The 20,479-nt window shown below is 38.2% G+C and overlaps 1 protein-coding gene across 2 annotated transcripts in view; it reads right to left on the reverse strand.

Annotated features, from left to right (window-relative positions):
- The window catches only part of TfAP-2 (transcription factor AP-2), a 630,614-nt gene that overhangs the window by 75,191 nt on the left and 534,944 nt on the right, over positions 1 to 20,479 (reverse strand). For both annotated transcript variants that reach the window (XM_067142506.2, XM_067142496.2), the window contains exon 6: positions 6,779 to 6,897. In XM_067142506.2, the coding sequence (XP_066998607.1) occupies positions 6,779 to 6,897 (119 nt within the window). The remainder of the gene's footprint in view (positions 1 to 6,778; positions 6,898 to 20,479) is intronic.

A 20,479-nucleotide genomic window follows, 5' to 3' on the forward strand; every position in this document is an offset into this window, starting at 1 on the left:
TTCGTCCTGCGAGTATATCCGGCAGAAAAAGGACGTTGATGAGTGGCAACACTGTAACCACATGTAGGGTAACTATCTCTGTCAGCACATATTAGTCGTGCTGTACAGTTGGTGCAGTGGATAGAATTTTGGGTTAGCATGCAGGAGGTCGAGGAGTCGATCCTGGATTGAGGCGTATATTTTTTTTCTTTCGTAAATGTAGTCCAGGTGGTATGGTATCTGGCGTCTTAATCGTCAACAGCGATTGCAGCGGATCCTGTAGAAACCATTTGCAGTTACATACTACGATCCTAGACATGGACGAACAATCGTTTTCATTGGTCAACTGTGAAAGGCGCCCTTTCCACATCGTGGGCGTGAATTTATTCGCTGTAGGATTCGTCGCCGTAGACAGCAAATTAAATTTCTCGATCAAGCAAACATTGTGATTATCATATTCACAGCTAGTCCTTTAGACCCTTGCGTACCGAGCTCGATAGTCGCTGAAGTGCTGCCAGTATCCAGTATTCGGGAGATAGTGGGTTCGAACCCCACTGTCGGCACCCTGAAGATGGTTTTCCGTGGTTTCCCAATTTCACACCAGGTATGTGCTGGGAGTGTACCTTAATAAAGGCCACGGTCGCTTCCTTCCCACTCCTAGGCCTTTCCTATCCCATCGGTGCGAAGTAAAGCAACTTGTAAAAAAACCTTGTGTTACGAAGGAAGCGTTAATTTTCACCTCTGGTTACTTACTTCCAATTTCCTACGTTCCATAATATACGGGCCGGGCTGAGTGGCTCAGACTGTTGAGGCGCTGGCCGTCTGACCCCAACTTGGCAGGTTCGATCCTGGCTCAGTCCGGTAGTATTTGAAGGTGCTCAAATACGTCAGCCTCGTGTCAGTAGATTTACTGGCACGTAAAAGAACTCCTTCAGGACTAAATTCCGGTACCTCGGCGTCTCCAAAAGCCGTAAAAGTAGTTAGTGGGACGTGAAGCCAATGGAATTATTAGTAATCTATAAGGAAAGCGTCGTTCGCAGACCTGCAATTGTACGATTCTGCTCTGGTCGAAGGCAAATGGAGATTCTCGTGCCGGGCTGAGTGGCTCAGACGGTTGATGTGCTGGCCTTCTGATTCCAACATGGCAGGTTCGGTCCTGGCTCATTCCGGTGGTATTTGATTTGCTCAAATACGTCAGCCTCGTTTCGGTAGATTTACTATCACGTAAAAGAACTCCTGCGGGACTAAAATCCGGCACCTCGGCGTTTCCGAAAACCGTAAAAGTAGTTAGTGGGACGTAAAGTCAATAACATGATTATTATTACATTTTTGTAAAATTCCTGATATAAATTACGTTAGTCTCTATTGATATTTATCAGAATCAGGACCTTGTTAGGTAAAGTAAATATAATAAATCACTTAAGTTGTCCAGAAGAACTGTACACTAATGTGTTCCTCAGGGACGAAACAGGCCCTAACTGGGAATCTGGTTATTAGTTCTATGAGGAGAGTAATGGAAAGGGAATCCTTTCATGTCTTGTAAGGGCGAGGAGGATTGGACAGGTCATGCATGAACGAATGATTGCATCCTGTGTAGTGTAATGAGATCTACTTCGCAATGAGAACAGATCATTAGAGCAGCGGAAGCAACCTTCATATCCCAGTGATAGGAAAACACCTTGGAAGGTAAATATAGTGTTCTGAGAATAAGACTTCTTGGGTAAACACTGTGGCTGAATACCGATGTGATACTGGTGCTCTTAAAAGTGTGATAAGTAATTGCTCTTAAAAGTGTGATAAGTAATTGGGGTTCGAATCGTACACCTCAAAACATCCCTATGAACGCAAGTCCTATGGTCGATCGTCCACGAGTAATAATAATAATAATAATAATAATAATAATAATAATAATAATAATAATAATAATAATAATAATAATAATAATAATAATAATAATAATAATAATAATGGTTTTAAGTGCCACTAGCTACATTTACGATTTTCGAAGACGCCGAATTTCCGGAATTTAGTCCCACCGAAGTTATTTTACGTGCCAGTAAATCTACCGCCACGAGCTGACGTGTATGGGCAGCTTCAAATACCACTGGACTGAGCCAAGATCGAACCTGCCAAGTTGGGGTCAGAAGACCAACCAAAATAACGTAAGATTTTCTCATTGATAACGTCATCCACGATTCTCAACTGGACGTTGTTTAGCCGAAAAGCCATCTTGTAGAGCATTCGAATTCCCTGTCAGCCATCCTCAAAAAGGTTTTCCGTGCTTCCCCATTTAAACTCCAAGCAAACGTCTGTGTGGTACCACAGACACAACTTTCCCATTCCTAGCCCGTACAGTTACACCTACATTCACAGAAAACACCCTCACACAGCGATACTTGTAGCTCATCACAATGGGATGAACCGGAAAAAGCAGCTACAGAATTAGCGACCGAATATGTTCTCGAAGACTGAGGGAACTAAAAAGACACACGCTATAAAAAGTGAAGAGAGAAAAAGATCAAGTATGGTAGTATACAAATGTGAACAAAAAACTGACTAAATACATTTTATAAAACCAGAACACCTCCCTTTTCTATAAGAAACTGTCGTATAACAATATCGATAAGTTACTAGAATTTGACAGACTTCAAAAGTGTGGTTGTGATTTTTGTTTTAAGGGCAAGTGTGACTTCAAATTAACGCTGTTCGTAAAAAAATATATCTTTGATTATGAAATCTGCATGCTCCACCCTTCTACCGAGCAGCCTATAACCGGTTAACGCACGGTAGCACGTGAGCACTGGCTCTCCCGTTAATCCAGACTGCAATCAAGGTCAGCTGATGCAGGAAATTCTCACGGTCAGAAAAAGTCAAGAGAGCATGCGCGTTATCGAACACCGGTCAATGACGACACTTCCGTCTGATAATAAACATAAATAAAGCAGCACTTTTACACCGCATGTCTTTGCTCAACTCCCTTCAACCTATCATGTTTCTCTTTCTACAGCAGGAAGCTGGCTAATGATTCATCTCTCTCACATCCTGCAGTCTGGCATACATTAATGACCGAGACGGGATATCAATGAAAACCTTGATCCAGAACGGAATTTCATTCATTCGTATGTTCTTGGTGGTCGATATCCTGTTATTTTCTTTCTACTATGTTCGTGACCTTGAAGAATAGTCTTCTTCCTATAGTTTATTTCCTGAAATTTATCCCGAAATGTTACCGCCTGTTACAGTTTCATGATGGATGCAATATTTTAAAAAATCTTTCTCCTGGCATAGGCCATAGCAAAGGTAGAGGGTAGACCACGCGTCTCAGCGGACGTATTTAGGCGGGTCTCAAGTCCATTTGAGCATTAAAGCCCTTCGGCCTATTTCGGCCTTGAGTGCTACTTTCGACATGTTGGGGCTGGGGCAGAATGGTTTGGGGGTAGGTGGTACCGTGGATATAAATCTTAACTGGTCAGAATATGACCTGCACCCCGAAGGGTGAGAAAAAGTGGAAGCCGAAGCGTTAATCCCATTTATAGTCGTGACAGTATGGAAGCTGCTAAGGTACGAGTGATGATATTCAGTGTCATTCGGCCATTGCGCCCATAAGCAGACATTAAGCCCCGGTTGCTTCAACTCTGTGTTAAGTTTCGTTTAACAAATGTTAACTAACAATTGTTATTAATTTAATACTTCGGTCAAAAGTACCCTGTTTCACGAACACATTTCCAACATTTGTTACGAACCAATTGCTGAAGACAAATTAACATGTTTTCATGAGATGTGTGAACGCATTCTCCAGTGAGCGTATTTCGTTTCTTTACATAAAGCACTCCTAGTGATTTGTTGGAATAGTATTTTGTCACACATGGTTGATATTGTTATTATTAGCGGAGACCACTAAGACGCAAACATATCAAGTAAGAGGCAACAAAAGCTTTATTATGAGGAATGCGAGACAAATGTTGTTTATAGATATAATATGAAAGTATGCGAGTGTGCTTGAAAAATGAAAGAACGGACTGCTATATATTACATTCAGTATATTTGTACGTGAGTGCAATCTAAGGCTTCTACAACACCGGGAAAATGTGATAATTGATATGTTTTGAATGATCTTCGGGCATTACTTACTGCGGGGAAAATAATGAAATTCCTTGTTAGTGCTGCAATGGCAGCAGGAATTCTTTGCAGAATTCTACACACTCGTGTCTTGCACTCATTAACATAGTCGCCTACAGTTACATGGAAAAAAAGTCTGAAGCATAATATCTAAAAACTATATGCTACTGCTGCACTGGAGACACTGATAAGTTTCAGTCTGTTGGAAACTCTGACCTATTTTTAATTTCTTCTTGTACTGTGTTCACTATGTCTTTGGTAATTAGATATTAGAATTAGATATTAGATTAGATATCTTTCTTCTGACAACTCTAAAAAGCAGTTTTTTTCTTAGTATGGGTCGTCCTTTGCCTCCTTTATTTTATAAATGGTCTTCATACAGCAGTAAAGCTTAAATTTTTTTTAAATTTTGACACCTCTTAAGAGGTTTAACACAGGACTGCTGCCATGTTAATTTAACAAGTATTAACAATTTGTTAGCGTTAATATTTCTTGATGAGACGGTCATTTTGTTAAATTATGTGTTAAGTATCCGTAACAGCAGTGTTAACACTTAATATTCGTTGAAGAAACTGGGCCTATGGATATGGGCTAAGCAAAGGGAAGGGTAATAAAAGATGGGAACATGACATGCCCCCAAAGCCCCATAAAACTAACGTTTTCGGAAGTCGGAAAAGAACAACTGCTGACCAAGGCAGGTCGGATAGAAACGATACAGCAATCTAAAACTCAGTTGGGGGTCCTGTGACCACCACACTACTGTATGTGTCACTAGCCGTGCGCCCCCGTGGAGGAGAGGTAAGCAACGAACAAGAACCGAGAGTGGAATTCGAAACTACTTTTATTCCTCAGCTGTATTCCCTAGGCTGGATGGAGCCCATTCCATTCCCTGAAATCATCTGAAAATTGGGGTAAGTGAACAGTGTTGTTAACACTAAAACCTAACTCATCTAATCTATGCCACTTAATTATTTTTTTTTCAAATTGGTGGTTTCAAAATGAAATTTCAACAATTAAAAAGGATCAGACTGGTTTACTATTATCTGGAACTATCCATAATTATATTTTTGAAAAATGTAAAACGAAACATACTGAGAAGTTAGTCCCTTAGATATCAGGGGTTCAAGCAATAAATTACATTTGTACCCTAATGAAATATCGAAAGAAGTTTAAAAAAGTACATAAGACAGCAGTATACATGACTGGTTCTACCAGAACATGATTCCCGTTATTTAGTCTATAAATTAGACTGAAAAGAACGATTTCATTTCACAAAGGTTCTTAATTATCTGATATGCTTTAAAGGCATGTTGAAATTAATTGTATAGGAAGAGACCTACAGTATGTTTAAGACAGAACTTGTTTGGGATAATACACTGAAGCACTTCTTGTTGCACAGACAGCATTAAATAGCGGATGAATGGATTAATACGGGAACTAGGATAAGTTAGATTCCACACGCGTAGGCGAAAGGCACAGGAAAGCCAAACATGGTCCAAGCGGAAAAGCTGCGACCCGATAATGGCATTCAAACTCGTTGTTCTAATTTACCATGATGCAAGTCGTCACTATTTTTCTTCTTCCTTCAAACCCCTTGCATGTATGTTTTAACTGTTCATGACCGTAACTGAACAGTCTCGCATTACCATTACACCGCATATAGCGTATTGCAGGTATTAATGCTAATAAGTTTAAACAGCTTAGAAGTTATCGTACAATTTTATGACAGTTTTCAGAGATAGAATAAAATTTCGATTTTCATGTCCCAGTTAACTTCTTACATGCGACTGCCTCGATTTTATATCCTTAAAAAACATTAGTAAAGTTATTGGTTTTACGTTTTTTTCGAACTACTTTTATGATTTTACGAGACACCGAGGAGTCGGAATTGCGCAGGATTTTTCTTTTTGCTAGTGGCTTTACGTCGCACCGACACAGATAGGTTTTTTTTTTTTTTTTTTGCTTTACGTCGCACCGACACAGACAGGTCTTATGGCGACGATGGAATTATTTTGCGTGCTGGTAAATCTACCGACACGAGGCGGACTGAGTCTTTGTTCCACCGTTTGGCCCAAATAGCCTTAAAAAGAGGCCTGAAAATTGCCGTACACTACTGAAAATGAATGATAATTAACAAAACACACAGTATTGTGATGTTAAAAGCTTCGGCCAAAACTATGAGTAGGTCTATCAATATCGAGATTATTTCAGCGTAAGGCATTTCATTTTTCAACAAATTTTATTCTGTGTAATTGCTAATGAATGGAATGAAACATGCATTTAACTTAATAAATCAATCAATCAATAAATAAACTTGTACAGCATTTGACATTGCTTCATTTCCAAATTTTGTTTATCAATCCACCCAATACTAGTTTAGCATACTGCATTTACACGTGCTTGCTGGTTGTCTGTACTCCGCACTGAATGAATGGGCAATGTTCTTGCGCAAACAATGCACGACGCAGGTGCTACATAGACAGTTAAATGTGTTCGCAGAAGCTGGTTATGGGCTATAAGGTATTTTATCTTCAGCACCTCAGTTACTCTAACACTAATTCAGAAGAGAATAATGGCTTGTCAACGCTGGATGTCCAAAGCCGTTACCTGTTGAACAAGAACTATCGACGCCACTTCCTTATAACCCTGAGGTTCGTTTTCAAATGTTATTATGTCTTACCTTCTACGAGCGAGGTGAGCAATGTTACGTTGGCTGCCTTTCTGCGGCCTGCCGGTAAGTTCAGGCCTATCTTCTCCAGCTTCTCCCTGAGTATACGGCCACCGTTCTTCGATTTGGCTCTGGAACATGACAGAAAAACATATGGTTAACGTGTTTGATCCCTTAATAGATATATTATTAGACTTAAGCTAGTATTAGCAGCATGCATATTATACCATGAATATAAATTCCTCTTTGGACTATTAATAGGAAAACCGGCTTCACGTGACATTAGTCCTACTTAAACGCGTTTGAGTATTTTAACTAAATATACAAACACAACATCTGCTCAATATACAGCATCTTTCGCATTTTATGTGGTTTGTTTACATATCTAGGGAGGGGGAGGAGGCTGTCCATACGAGGTGGCAAAGACGTACTCACTCAGAAGGATTTGGGTTCGATTTCCCGACGGGAATTCGGAACGGGATGAAAAGACAGGTTGTAAGTTTTACTAAGAGGAGAAGTCCTCTCGGTCTTAATTACTATGTTGATGGGGTAACAGTAACTCATGGGTAGAGCCATGATTTTTTCGCTTTAACGATAAGCGCGACAAAAAATATTTTGAAGCGATTTTGAGATATCTTAAAGAACCGTATAATTCTGGTTACGAAATCAGTGACTTACAGCGAAGTAAATCTACAAGGCCAGTTTAAAGCGAAATGCACTTATTTTGCGATAAGTGCAAAAATGCAGCGAAATTCATTGAAAATGACGATCTTGTATTCCAATATCACGTGTATGAAGAGAAACAGATGACAGAATAACGACTTCTCAATTCGACAGAAGTATCTCTTCGTACTAATTAAAATTGTAAAATCCCTTAGTGGTATGGCGATATACAATAGAGTGACAGCTGCGGCCATATATAGCGAAGGGGCAATTTGTTATTAATCTTGATTAGGCCTATATTATAGTTTTAATCAAGATTATAAAGGCATAATGAATGATTATCATTTTTGTTTCTCTTTATTTATGTATCTATCTTTCACATAAATAATTCACAAATCTCACGAATTAAACATTTTATGAATAATTTTACGAAATGATTAAAGCGAAATTAAAGCGATGGGGTCAGCCCTGTTTCGCGAAATAACGCGATAAATTGTTTCTTTTCGAGAAATCGAACATAAATTAATGCGAAAAAATCATGCCTCTAATCATGGGGAATCACTGTAAGTACCTTGGTGTTAGTATAAGGAAACGGGATGGTAAAGGCAAAGGTGGCCAAGCACAGAAATAATCATTTGATCCCTCCTAACACCGAAGTTACGAATAATGAAATCCTTATTTTCCACTACGGCACGATCCTTTACGGGCTGTACGGAGATGGCTTTATTCACATATTTACATACTGATATTGAAAATAAAATCATATGCTCGCTTCCATTATCATCGCTTTTGTACTACAGAGTCTAGTTATTCTGTCAGAGAAGTGTTACAGTGATATGAAATTCTAATAGTTTTGGCAGTCAGCATCTAACTAGCGTTGAATTCTCAACGCAAACTGAGAAATTTTATGAGAGATTTTATACCTCCTCTTTCTTTCTTTCTTTCTTTCTTTCTTTCTTTTCTTAGATAAAACATTTCAAATTAATACTTCCTTCTTGGGCTAAAGGGAGCCATTCATTTCCTGCAAATTTCCACTGTTTCCTGTTTTAGAATCGACACAATAAAGTATATAAAGCCGGCTCCGTGGTGTAGGGGTAGCGTGCCTGCCTCTTGCCCGGAGGCCCCGGGCTCGATTTCCGGCCAGATCAGGGATTTTTATCCGGACCTATGGACTGGTTCAAGGTCCACTCAGCCTACGTGATTAGAACTGAGGAGCTATCTGACGGTGAGATAGCGGCCCCGGTCTAGAGAGCCAAGAATAACAGCAGAAAGAATTCGTTGTGCTGACCATACGACAACTCGTAATCTGCAGGCCTTCGGGCTGAGCAGCGGTCGTTTGGTAGACCAAGGCCCTTCAAGGGTTGTAGTGCCATGGGGTTTGGTTTTGGTTTTCTTTACAATGCAGCATATCAGATATTACACTTGTGGCCTCACCTGCTATGCCGAAAATAGGTGTGGCTTGGGGATAGTTCGCCGGCTTCGGTATTAGAGATACATGCGGTGAAGGGACTATCTACGGTAGGAGAATGGACTCGGCCACAGGGGTACGAAAAGAAGATACGTAGGTTTTTATGGTTAAACTCAGTACTTAGTGGTTTCAAATTAAGACCTGTAGAAGAAACCACATTTCTAGTTGCAAGCGGAGGATCAGAGAGGCACAAACTGAATGTTGAAATGTACAACAATCCATAATGAAGATGCAGTACCCGTATGTGTATTAGTTGGAAGAAGATCAGTCTGACTTCAAAAGAAATGTAGTAACACGTGAAGCAATCTTTACTTTACGTCTGATCGTAGAAGACCGAATTAATGAGGACAAGATACCTAGAAAATGCATTCGATAACGTCGACTGGACCAAAATATTTGAGATTCTGAAGGTGATCGTGAGCAGTTACCCAGAGAGGAGGATTATCTGTAATCTGTACAAAAATCAGTCTTCAGTGACAATAATCGAGGTCTATGTTAAAGAACAGTAATCCAGAAAGAAGCGAGGCAAGGTTGCAGTTGTCCTCTTTCCTTTCCAAAAGTTTACTGAGAACAGGCGGTGAAGGAAATCAAAACTCTGAGATTTGCCGATGATACTGTTATTTTACTAAGTCTGGAGAAATTGCTGAATTGCATGGACACCAGTCTTAGAGAAGGAGTAAAAGATGAACATAAATAAGTCCAAAATAAAAGTAATAATTGAGTGCAGTCGAACGAAGTCAGATGATGCAGAAAATATTATATTAGGAAATGAAGGTTAAAATTAATTCGATTGTTAAATATGCTACAATTTCTGTTGACAATTGCTGCACATATCTCCGTATTGGCATGTTTCGTGGCAACCAGAAGCAACTTCAATAATGTCATAATGCTAATAATTATAATATTTTAAAATAAAATGTTCAAAATTTCCCGCCTGTTAAACAATATATCACTGTTTCCCTTATAAATTCCAAATTTATAAGGATGTGCGTACTTTTCCTTTTCTAAAGTGTGTATCAAACCTCCACCTACAAAATGAACCTCACAGACTGTAATATAGATATGTTTGTCGAGTTTTTATTCCGAGTACCTGAGAATATTAATATTTTTGTAAATAAATATGTTATATAAAATATAATATAAATCCTATTGATCTGAATGAGGTACATATTGTAGTACCACATATGGGACGGAAATCTTAACAAATCATAATTATCCGTGAAACAATAAGATAGTTATGAAGGAAACCGTGATATGTTGTTAAAAAGGCGGGAAATTTTGAACATTTTATTTAAAATTGTTATAATTAGAATTTTTGACATTATTGAAGTTGCTTCCGATTGCTAGGCAGCATGACAAAACTGCGATGTGTGCAGCATTTGTCAAAAACGTTTGTAGCGTAGGAATTAGATTAATGTTGTTAGTAAGGACGACGTAAAATGCAGACTAGCACAAATAAGGAAGACCTTTCTTAAAAAAGGAACTACTCAGTATATAGCCGTCACCTTTGTTAATAATTAACAATTAATAGTTGTCCATAATTAACTCGTCAACATCTCTCTCCGTGACTCTGGAGGCCCTGGAATGAACTATATTTCTAACAGGGTCTCTCTATCTTGAGTCTAGTTACTATGGACTGACAATTGCCATTATGCTTCGTTACTGCCCTGAAGACGATCCTGGTCAGAGGATCGAAACGCGTCAGCTGATAATTAATATTACACGACCTAATGTCCCCAAATAATTATCATAATGTCATGCCCATAGTTTAATCGCACCGAGCCATCAAGGTTGATACCTTTGTTATAAATCACATTGCGATGCTTGTTGCGAACACACTGGGTTAACTAAATAAAATTATTTTGAAGATTTTTATCCTCATCTTCTAGCAGAGGTAGAAAGGCGCGTGATAAATGACGAGCGATTATCTTCTCGATAAACAACAATCTGTGTTCGTAATTTCAGAGCCGATTTCTTCTCTAGTACAATGCACTGTAGTTTTCAGATTTCGTCACCACCGTGCAGCACAGAGCTCTCCCACTTCATCCATCAATTTTAACAACTGCCGCTCGTTACGCGCGTGGCAGATAATGAGGAGAGAGGGAGAGAGATACAAAAGAAACTAAGTGGGAGCGAGTGAGAGAGTTGGAGCGCGAGATCACACGGCGGGGAAGATTGGCGAGGAATAAATTGAGATGCAAGGAGGGAGGATGGCTGTGCGCCCTCTATCTGGTGGGACGTGTCAAAATAGGCTGCACACAACAAGGTTCGCAACTCGCGCCAACTTTGTCAAGATAGCGATATCTCGTGGTTGAATTTCACTAGGAAACACTGGAGTTTAAACAGTATCAGATGTCTGAACAGGGAAGTCAAGGTATCTGTTCAGGATTTGTTTGAAATAAGTTCCAATATTTTACGAGGATTTAGGGGTTGAGATTAATTTTTAAAAAGTAAGAGGATATTCCTTGACTTCAGCAACTGCTTTTGAGAAATTAAAATTTAACAAATTTGGACTACGAAAAAGATTCATGCAATTCTACATTTCTTTGTTCCAATAACATTACCTCACAGAATTTCCGAAATTCGCAGACGATCTAGCAACCTTGTGAGATTCAGAGAGAACAAGAACTAAACTGATAAAATGACTAAACGAACGGCCGGCTCCATGGATAAATCGTTAGCGTGCCGGCCTTTGGTCAAAGGAGTCCTAGGTTCGAATTCCGACAGGGTCTGGAATTTTAACCATCAATGGTCAATTCCGCTGCCACGGGGACTGGTTATGTGTGTCATTTTCATCAGCACTTCATCATCATGAAGCGGAGGTCCCCTACGGGCGTCGAATGAAAAGACGTGCACCTGGCGAGCCGAACATATCCTCGGACACTCTCGGCACTAAAGGCCATACGCCATTTCATTTCTCTAAACGAACGAACCGGAAAAGCAAGTTTACAAATCTCTTTCTGGAGATATCTCTTCCTAACAAATATGAACAAAACCCCTCAGAAAATAAGTAGTTCAGGTTTACAAAACTGAAAAATTCATTGACGATAAGTATTCGCACAAGACGTAACAGAAAAAGACCTTCACATTAAAGAGTTAAAAGTATGAAAACAGCCTGTCGATTTACCAATGACATATTAAATACAGAGCACACAATTATTTAGATAAGTATTTTCAGTTCTTTTAAATATCAAAAGATTTTGAGCTTCCATCATTACTAAGTACCAACAGATACGGATACAAATTTGATAAGGGAAGTTCTCGGCATGAATACACCAATGAACAGGAGGCTATATGCTATATAGTCTCACGGGGATACAAGGAAATAACATTTTGTGCACATTATGCATGCATTGTTAAGTCGGTATGAGGAATTGTATGTATGTATGTATGTATGTATGTATGTATGTATGTATGTATGTATGTATGTATGTATGTATGTATGTATGTATGTATGTATGTATGCTTTTACAATATAATCAAACGACATTTCCACCACTGTAATAAAAAATTCGATGGGCTAAATTTTCCTATCCGTAAAAAATAATATCTGAATATTACGAAAAAACAAAATCATCCCTAAAGAACAACAATATTACCTCTATTTTGCATACATCAGTTTACCTTTCCGAGTCTATAAGAATGACAATACTTGTCAATAATTACATTTAAAGGGATATGGATAGCATGGATCACTGAACAGATGTATTTTGTATGAGCAAACCCTAATTTTTACCCTTCTTTTTCAGTACTCTTCTTCTAATGTGAAACAAAGTACTCAGTCTGGAGAGCGAACAGTAAACTTCATAGAAATCCGCAATTGGAATAAACTCTGAATGAAGAAGATTCGCTGGAACGAATCAGTCAAATTTAGATTTCTAATCCTAAGATGGAGCGAGTGCTCAGCTCTGAAGGTGAGCTCCAGAACTGCTGTATGTTGTGAAACAGTGACATTTGTGTTCACCCTGTGTCTCTCATATTTGCTTACTGAGTTTATTAGCTTTAAAATAGGGTCGTAACGAAGATCTTGTATGGCTGTAAGCTTGGCTCATTCTCCTGAAGCTACAAGTGTTTTAAAGCACAGTTGTCACTCTATTAACAATTTAAATTCTTTGAGTAAACAACTTTTTCAGGTGTAATATTTGCCATGTAAAACGCTTCACAAAGAGGTTCTTCAAAGATTTAACTCTGTTGGTTGCGTTCGTTTATTTTCTTACATTTTGCCCGAGGAGTTTACTGCATATACAACTGTTCTCCAACCTGTCCTGCTTAAAAGTGAAGAATGAGAACCGACTTAAGAGAACGCTGTCTCTTTGACATTCACTTCTACGTAAGAACTATGCAAAATTATAATGTAGTAAGTCAATTAATTCCGAACTAATAACTGTTTTTAATGCCCCTTTAACTATTGGTAGTTCTGGGCAAATGAGCTAAGAAGCAAGGATATATCACTCATCGTGGGGGGAAAAACAGATAAGGCATTTTTTCGGTTTTTTTTTTTTTTTTTTTTTTTTTTGCAGTAACCTAATAAAGTCAATGCTCTCTATCTTTTGATACGAACAAGAAAAGTAATTATGTCATAATCTTGAAGAAATAGCCAAATTTGACTTACAGATTATTTAAGGATTCAAAACAGTTCCTGGTAAGAACCAGTGATGTTGTTAATATTCTACATATATTATTAATACAAGTGTATTCAGCCAGATAAGTCAGTTTGTCTTGTGTGTAATACATTTTCTGTTGTTACTGAGAACGTGGAGATTATCATCTTGTAAATGAATTATTGGCAGTGAATTTACATAGCTGTGTCTATTAAAGAGAACTATCTTCCCAGCTAACAATACACAATTGTGACTTAAATGGGTCCACATAAGGAAATAATGCCTCGTCAATATAGGACAAGTTTGTTCATTCACAATCCAAAGCAGATACTTTATTCATTTCTGAATTAAACAAAATAAAACCAAAAAAAGGCTGTTCCAAATAGCGCGCAATGGTTTGATAACATTTCGTGAATCGGTGATTTTATGTTGTTTAAAAACAAAAAATGCTTTCCCTGAGAACTTTCATTTTTTGACTTATCTTGTTATTCTCTGGGATGAGTGATATAAAGTTTCGAATTTTTATTATAAGTTTTCTTCTTATGGGGCCAGCTATAGGAACGAATTAGAAGCGACAGAAAGAGGAACATTTCGCCAAATAATGTGAAACGTTATTTATTTCTCGTCGAATCGCACACCAAATTAATGCGAAAAATCATGCCTCTATTTATTTATTTATTTATTTACATAGATTACGCCCACATTGGAGCACTTAAATCAATCCATATATACTACAATCTTTACAATATTAGTTGTAATGTTTTCTCAACTTCCTATTCTCTTCCCAGAACTTCATTTTTTCTGACCTGGCCGCCCTCTCTACATCTGTAATGGTGTACTTTTTTCGTTTGGCTGTTTTTAATTTTAGTCTTGTATCCCTTCTTCTCAGAATCCTCTTCTCTTCTCTCTCTGCAATTTGTTTCATTGTTATATTCAGTTCTTCTAAACCATTATGGACCTCAACGAACCAATTGTTCTTGGTTTTACTTTTCCAAAAGAAATTGAATAATTGTTTCAGTAGTCTGGTCTTTGGCAGTCTTACTATGTGGCTGGAAAAGGCAATTCTCTGCTTTGTATTGTATCCACAATTGATCCATTTTCCCGATAGACTATTTCATTAGGCAGCAGTCTCCATTGTCCATTTACTTTATGTTTTTTTATTGACGATTGTCCTAACAATCCTTCTGTCTATTTTTTGTATTTTATCCGTTGTTGCTTTGATATTCAACTTAAACAGAGTTTCGCTTGCATAAGTTGCTTCAGGTTCAACTACTGAACCATAATGTTTGAATCTGGCGTTTATCGAGAGAGATTTCTTCTTATATGTTGACCGTGTGACTCGTGCTTGTCACAGTTTTGTTGTTCTGTATTCTACTGAGGCTTTCTCATTTAGGTTCCAACTTATAATTTCCCCAAGATACTTGAACTTTTTTTACAACCTTAATTTGTTTGTTATCGTTTAGTTCACTTCAAAGGTTGGCATAATTTCTGTCTTTTCAAATGAAATTTGTAATCCCACTTTTGCTGCAATGTTTTCTAGTTGTTCAATTTGGACTTTAGCCTCTGCCACATTATTCGCCAGTAGTGCAAGATCGTCTGCCTCTATTAATATAGTTGTGCCCCGTAATTTGCTTGAAGGCTCTAATTCGGGTGGAATAAAAATATTTTAAGATTCTATTCATACGAACTTTCTTTTTCAACTTATTCTATCCGAGGTTTTCGAAAAAGGATGCAAATGGAAGGAAATTAATAGGCATGTGTGTGTGTGCTGCATTATTTGGCAACCGCGCGGAGGGAGAGAGCTACTCTCCATACGTGGAGCAGACAGAGATAACATCTCCAAGATGCTGCGGGGACAATGACCCCTCCTAGTGTTGTTGTAGAGAGAACAAGATACTCATTGAAAAAAAAAAAGCGCACAGCTGAACTTTGGTTTCTCTTTGTTCTGCCGTAACTGTTTACATGTGAGTATCCGTGTTGTGTCAAGCTCGGAATGTAGGGGTCGGACGTTCATGTCCTGGCGGCAACTTACAAGACATTAGCTTATTCATTATTATACTATTTTCTGCGACCCATATCAGTTGTACAAGATATATAGGATATCTGGGTGACGACGTAGCTCAGTTGTTTGCACGACGTTGCTTACCTAGAGTCTAGGCCAGAAGAAAGGTCGAATTTTAATTATTTTTATGGTTTAGCGCTAGTGTTAGTCTACGGATCTCAAGATAAGGAGTTCAAACTCACATTTTTGAAGGCTGGAGAAGTTCACGTAGCACTCGTGCCGTATGGTATCGAAATATAAGAAACCTGCGGTTATATATTCGTTGTTTACCCAACAACATTGATAAAAACATGGCCAATAGAGTACCTGTTTCTTTGTCATCTGCTGGAGTAAAATGGTAGGTCGAAATTGGCAAGCAGACATCCTAAATGACCTTGGATCAGAATTCCTTCCGAAGTCTTCTGAAGCCGTATTATTATTATTATTATTATTATTATTATTATTATTATTATTATTATTATTATTATTATTATTATTGTATTTCTTCCTATGTTATGAAAAATGGTCATTCTTTCTCTTAGAAAACACCAATTTATTCTTCTACCGCTTTTCCCACATGCATAGTGTCGCGGGTGCGAATTGTGTCACACATATGTGGATTTGGCCCTGTTTTACGGCCGGATGCCCTTTTATGACTCCAACTCTCCTATACGGAGAGATATAATCACTATTGCAGAGCAACCGTGGCTCAGATGGCAGCGCGTCGGCCTCTCACAGCTGGATACCGTGGTTCAAAATCCCGGTCACTCCATGTGAGATTTATGCTGGACAAAGCGGAGGCGGGACAGGTTTTTCTCCGGGTACTCCGGTTTTCCCTGTCATATTTCATTCCAGCAACAGTCTCCATTCTCATTTCATAGCATCTATCAGTCATTAATATATCACTGAGGGAGTGGCGACTCCGTCGTACTAATAGCCTATAAATGGTTCATTCATTACATCCCTCACCCGGTCAATGACTGGAAAACAAGTTGTAGGTTTTCATTTTCATAATCACTATTGCGTGTTTCTGTATTGTGTATTGTGTTGTCTGAATGTGAAAATAAAATTGTTGGGAGAAACAAAAACACCCAGTCCCCGACCCAGAAGAATCGCACGCGTTTAAACTCCCCGACCCGGCCGGAAATCGAATCCGGGATCCTCTGAAGCGAAAGCCTCAACGCTGACCATTCAGCCAATACGTTGGGCTCTTAGAACACACCCTGTATTTATAAAATTCATTTAGTAAATTGTATACTTCCTATTGAGTTTTGAAACATTTTCCAAATTGGGCAGAAATCGTAATTTATCTAGTGATGTCTTTCGTAATAAAATATTTACCACATTCCAAAGATGCATTTGTTCAATACGCACCTTGCCTTGTTTTCTATTATGTTAATATGTTAAGAAAGTGACGAGCAGCTTTTGGGATAACATATAGCGATTTTTAATATCTGAACTCGTGTTAAAAGAGCATGTGTGCATCCTTGTAATTACAAAGTGCAGACAGCACTCTATGTATTATTTTAACTAGCCAAGAAATCTGTCAAATAATTAGCTCCTTCTTTTCCGTCGTGCTTGTACTCGGAACCCTGAAATTTTCAATCCTTCACTTTTTGTCCCAGGAACTATACATAGAGTAACATAAGTGCAGTTTGGTATTGAACAAAAGTTAAACACTGGTATCAAGCTGCTGCAGTTTAAACGGGATATTTGTCTATGAAGTATTTTGCGTGTAAGGTAATGGTGAAGAATGCTAAGGATAAAAGCCGTAGTTTCTCATTTTCACACCAGGCAAATGCTGGGGCTGTACCTTAATTAAGGCCACGGCCGTTTCCTTTCCACTCCTAGCCCTTTCCTGTCCCATCGTCGCCGTAAGACCTATCTGTGTCGGTGCGACGTAAAACAACTAGCAAAAAAAAAAGGATAAAAGTTGGTTCTGATTAGCAGCCCACTCTCGACGAAAGACAATAAGCTCACAATCAAGTTCAATGTTCACAACTGCCGGAGGAATACCATAAACAGTAACATGTGCTCAGTGAAGTTCCTGGAATATAAACGCAATTTGTGCAACCAGATATTTAGGAACAATGAAATGGCGTATGGCTTTTAGTGCCGGGAAAGTCCGATGACAAGTTCGGCTCGCCAGATGCAGGTCTTTTGATTTGACTCCCGTAGGCGACCTGTGCGTCGTGATGAGGATGAAATGGTGATGGAGACGAGACGTACACCCAACCCCTCTGCCAGAGAAATTAACCAATTATGGTTAACATTCCCGACCCTGACGGGAATCGAACCCGGGACCCCTCTGACCAAAGGCCAGCACGCTAACCATTTAGCCATGGAGCCGGAAGGCAGGAATAAGAATTTTAGAATCTGTATCAAGCCAGATGTAACTATTGAATACATTATCAACACTACTTACGTGGCAGGGATAGGCCTACTATTAGATTTCAGTAAATCATACAGCAATAAAGGGACACAACATAAGACTTGCGCAAGTTAGTGCATGCTAAGTGCACGGAAAAAGCACTGGATGAGGCCTTACCGCCGTAGATTATCAAGTGCCACTTACTTACTTACTTACTTACTTACTTACTTACTTACTTACTTACTTACTTACTTACTTTCTTACTTACTTACCGGAGAGTTTTCATTCCTTCCCCTAAGGGGTAAGGTGGGCCACCTAAAGGATTTCGCCCTCTCTCTGGCCAAGAGATGTGAGTGGGGCTACAAAATGTGGAGAATAGAAGAAGGTGGTTGGGAAATGTGTGTTAGTTTAGTGGGCAGGACACATAATCAGCCCTTTGGCTAATCACTTGAAAATTTACCAAAGAAGTGAGGTCCGATGTTTGGGAATTTCAGTAGTTGGAATTAATTTGGAAATACTGAAGAATGCTTGCTTCTATTTGTTTTCCAGCGAATGTATTAACGCGAGGATGATCTCCTGAATAGATGGATGATGGCTGTGTGAATATAATGCTGGGTGGATGATTGAATAAATGGGCAAGAGAGGTAATGGCCTCGGGAAGGGAGGCTATGACGTAGCCGTTGAGACAAGCGTTCAGCAAGAAGGGAATGGCCCTGGTCCGGGCAGCGTGGAAGCCACTTTACCAGCGATCAGGTAGGGGTGCAGCCCTGACGCAAGATAAAACGTTACATTTACAGTACTTACACAAACCGTGAAACTACATACAGGGAGTACGATTGTCTATGATTTTAAATACAGTTCTTTAATAACGCAGATTTTACAAAAAAAATAACTGCATGCATGAGGAAAAATTGATTATGAAAAAGAAAAATAGTTCTAGGTTCATCAACTTCAGTCAACAATACAGTAAATCATACAGTTCTGAAATGTGACTAACCGTCATTCTTGATATTCATCTGACGTAGGGAGATGAACAATAAATATTTCAATGGATATTTTATATCGTCCTTAAACAAATAATAAAGAATCTCAATCGCTCGGATCTAGACTAAGAATAATACGAAATGATGTCCCTTTCATCAAAATGATTCTTCAGCATAATTTCCTGACATTAGCGACGAACTTTATTTCAGTGTAATTTTTAAATCAGCTAATAATCAAAGCCACGAAAACTCATGTATTTATTTTCCATTCCCGTTAATCCGCTCTATAAGGAAACACAAAACAGACCGATATTACCCTTCGTTGACACTAAACAGAATTAAAACTCTGAAGATCTCAATAACTTCGATGTGGATATGACCTAGATCGATATACTGAATTTTGTTCATCCAGTCATCTCTTCCTATCACATTAGGTTCATAACTTCATGCAAGTTTTTAAATATCATGTATTAACCCACTAATGAAATGCACCTGAAACTCGATGCAGACTGACACAAGCCACAAAAGTAGCCTTCTGTTCTGTTAGTAACACAAATGAGTAGCATTAATCCTGTTGTAATAATTTGCCTTTCTTGCTACCTACTAACTGGCTAATAAAAGCAGAATAATTCCACAGAGGTATACTCTGTACATACATGGAAATACGAATATTTCAAGAATATTATAATTTTAAAGAAGAAAAATTCATCCATAATATGCCATATCATCATCATTCCCTGTGATTGTTTTATAAAATCATATAAACTTTCAAAATATTGGGAATACTTAGACAACATGGTAATTTACCACATTTTCCATTAAATACACCTCATGGTACAGTCAGACAAGAATTAGGACCTTCAAAAGCTTGTGTTAAATATCTGTTCAAATACTGCAAAATTTACCACAATGAGTGAAAATTCTTTAGTGACCTCATCAAGACGTTTTCCATGTTAATATTTTTTTCCCTTTGCTAGTAGTTTGTTAAAAATTAAGCCATGTTTTCCAGTGTTGACTTAGTTAAATGTAACAAAGGCTTTTCAGTCTGTCAAACACACAGCAAATACAATGTAAATTAAAACACTATAAACATATATGTAAAACACACACTAACATACAAAGAATGACATGTTTCGTTCTACAAGAACATCCTCAGATTCTATCAAATCACTTAAAAATAAGCTTATATATGTACAGTATTGTTTACGTAGCGTAAACTTGTCAATGATAGAGAGATTAGTGATAACATGAAACAATAAAGAGAAAAAATAAATATATACAATTATTAATATAATGAAAAACTTACGTATTTATCTAGACTGCCGATGTTAAGTCTGTTGTCACCAAACACTATTTCAGGATGAATTTTTCAGCCAATGAGCCAGAATTTGAAAGTTATTCACAATGTAGTTGTGTCCAGAAGCTATCAATGATATTACTAAAATACTACACTCTAGAATATGTGGAAGCATGACAAAGTAGAAAGTGAGAATTTCAAACAAGTGTTTCTCTAAAAAAATAATTTATTTTTGTTTGCTAGTTGCTTTACGTCGCACCGACACGGATAGGTCTTATGGCGACGATGG

The sequence above is a fragment of the Anabrus simplex genome, chromosome 1, assembly GCF_040414725.1.
Source record: "Anabrus simplex isolate iqAnaSimp1 chromosome 1, ASM4041472v1, whole genome shotgun sequence".
NCBI lineage: Eukaryota > Metazoa > Arthropoda > Insecta > Orthoptera > Tettigoniidae > Anabrus > Anabrus simplex.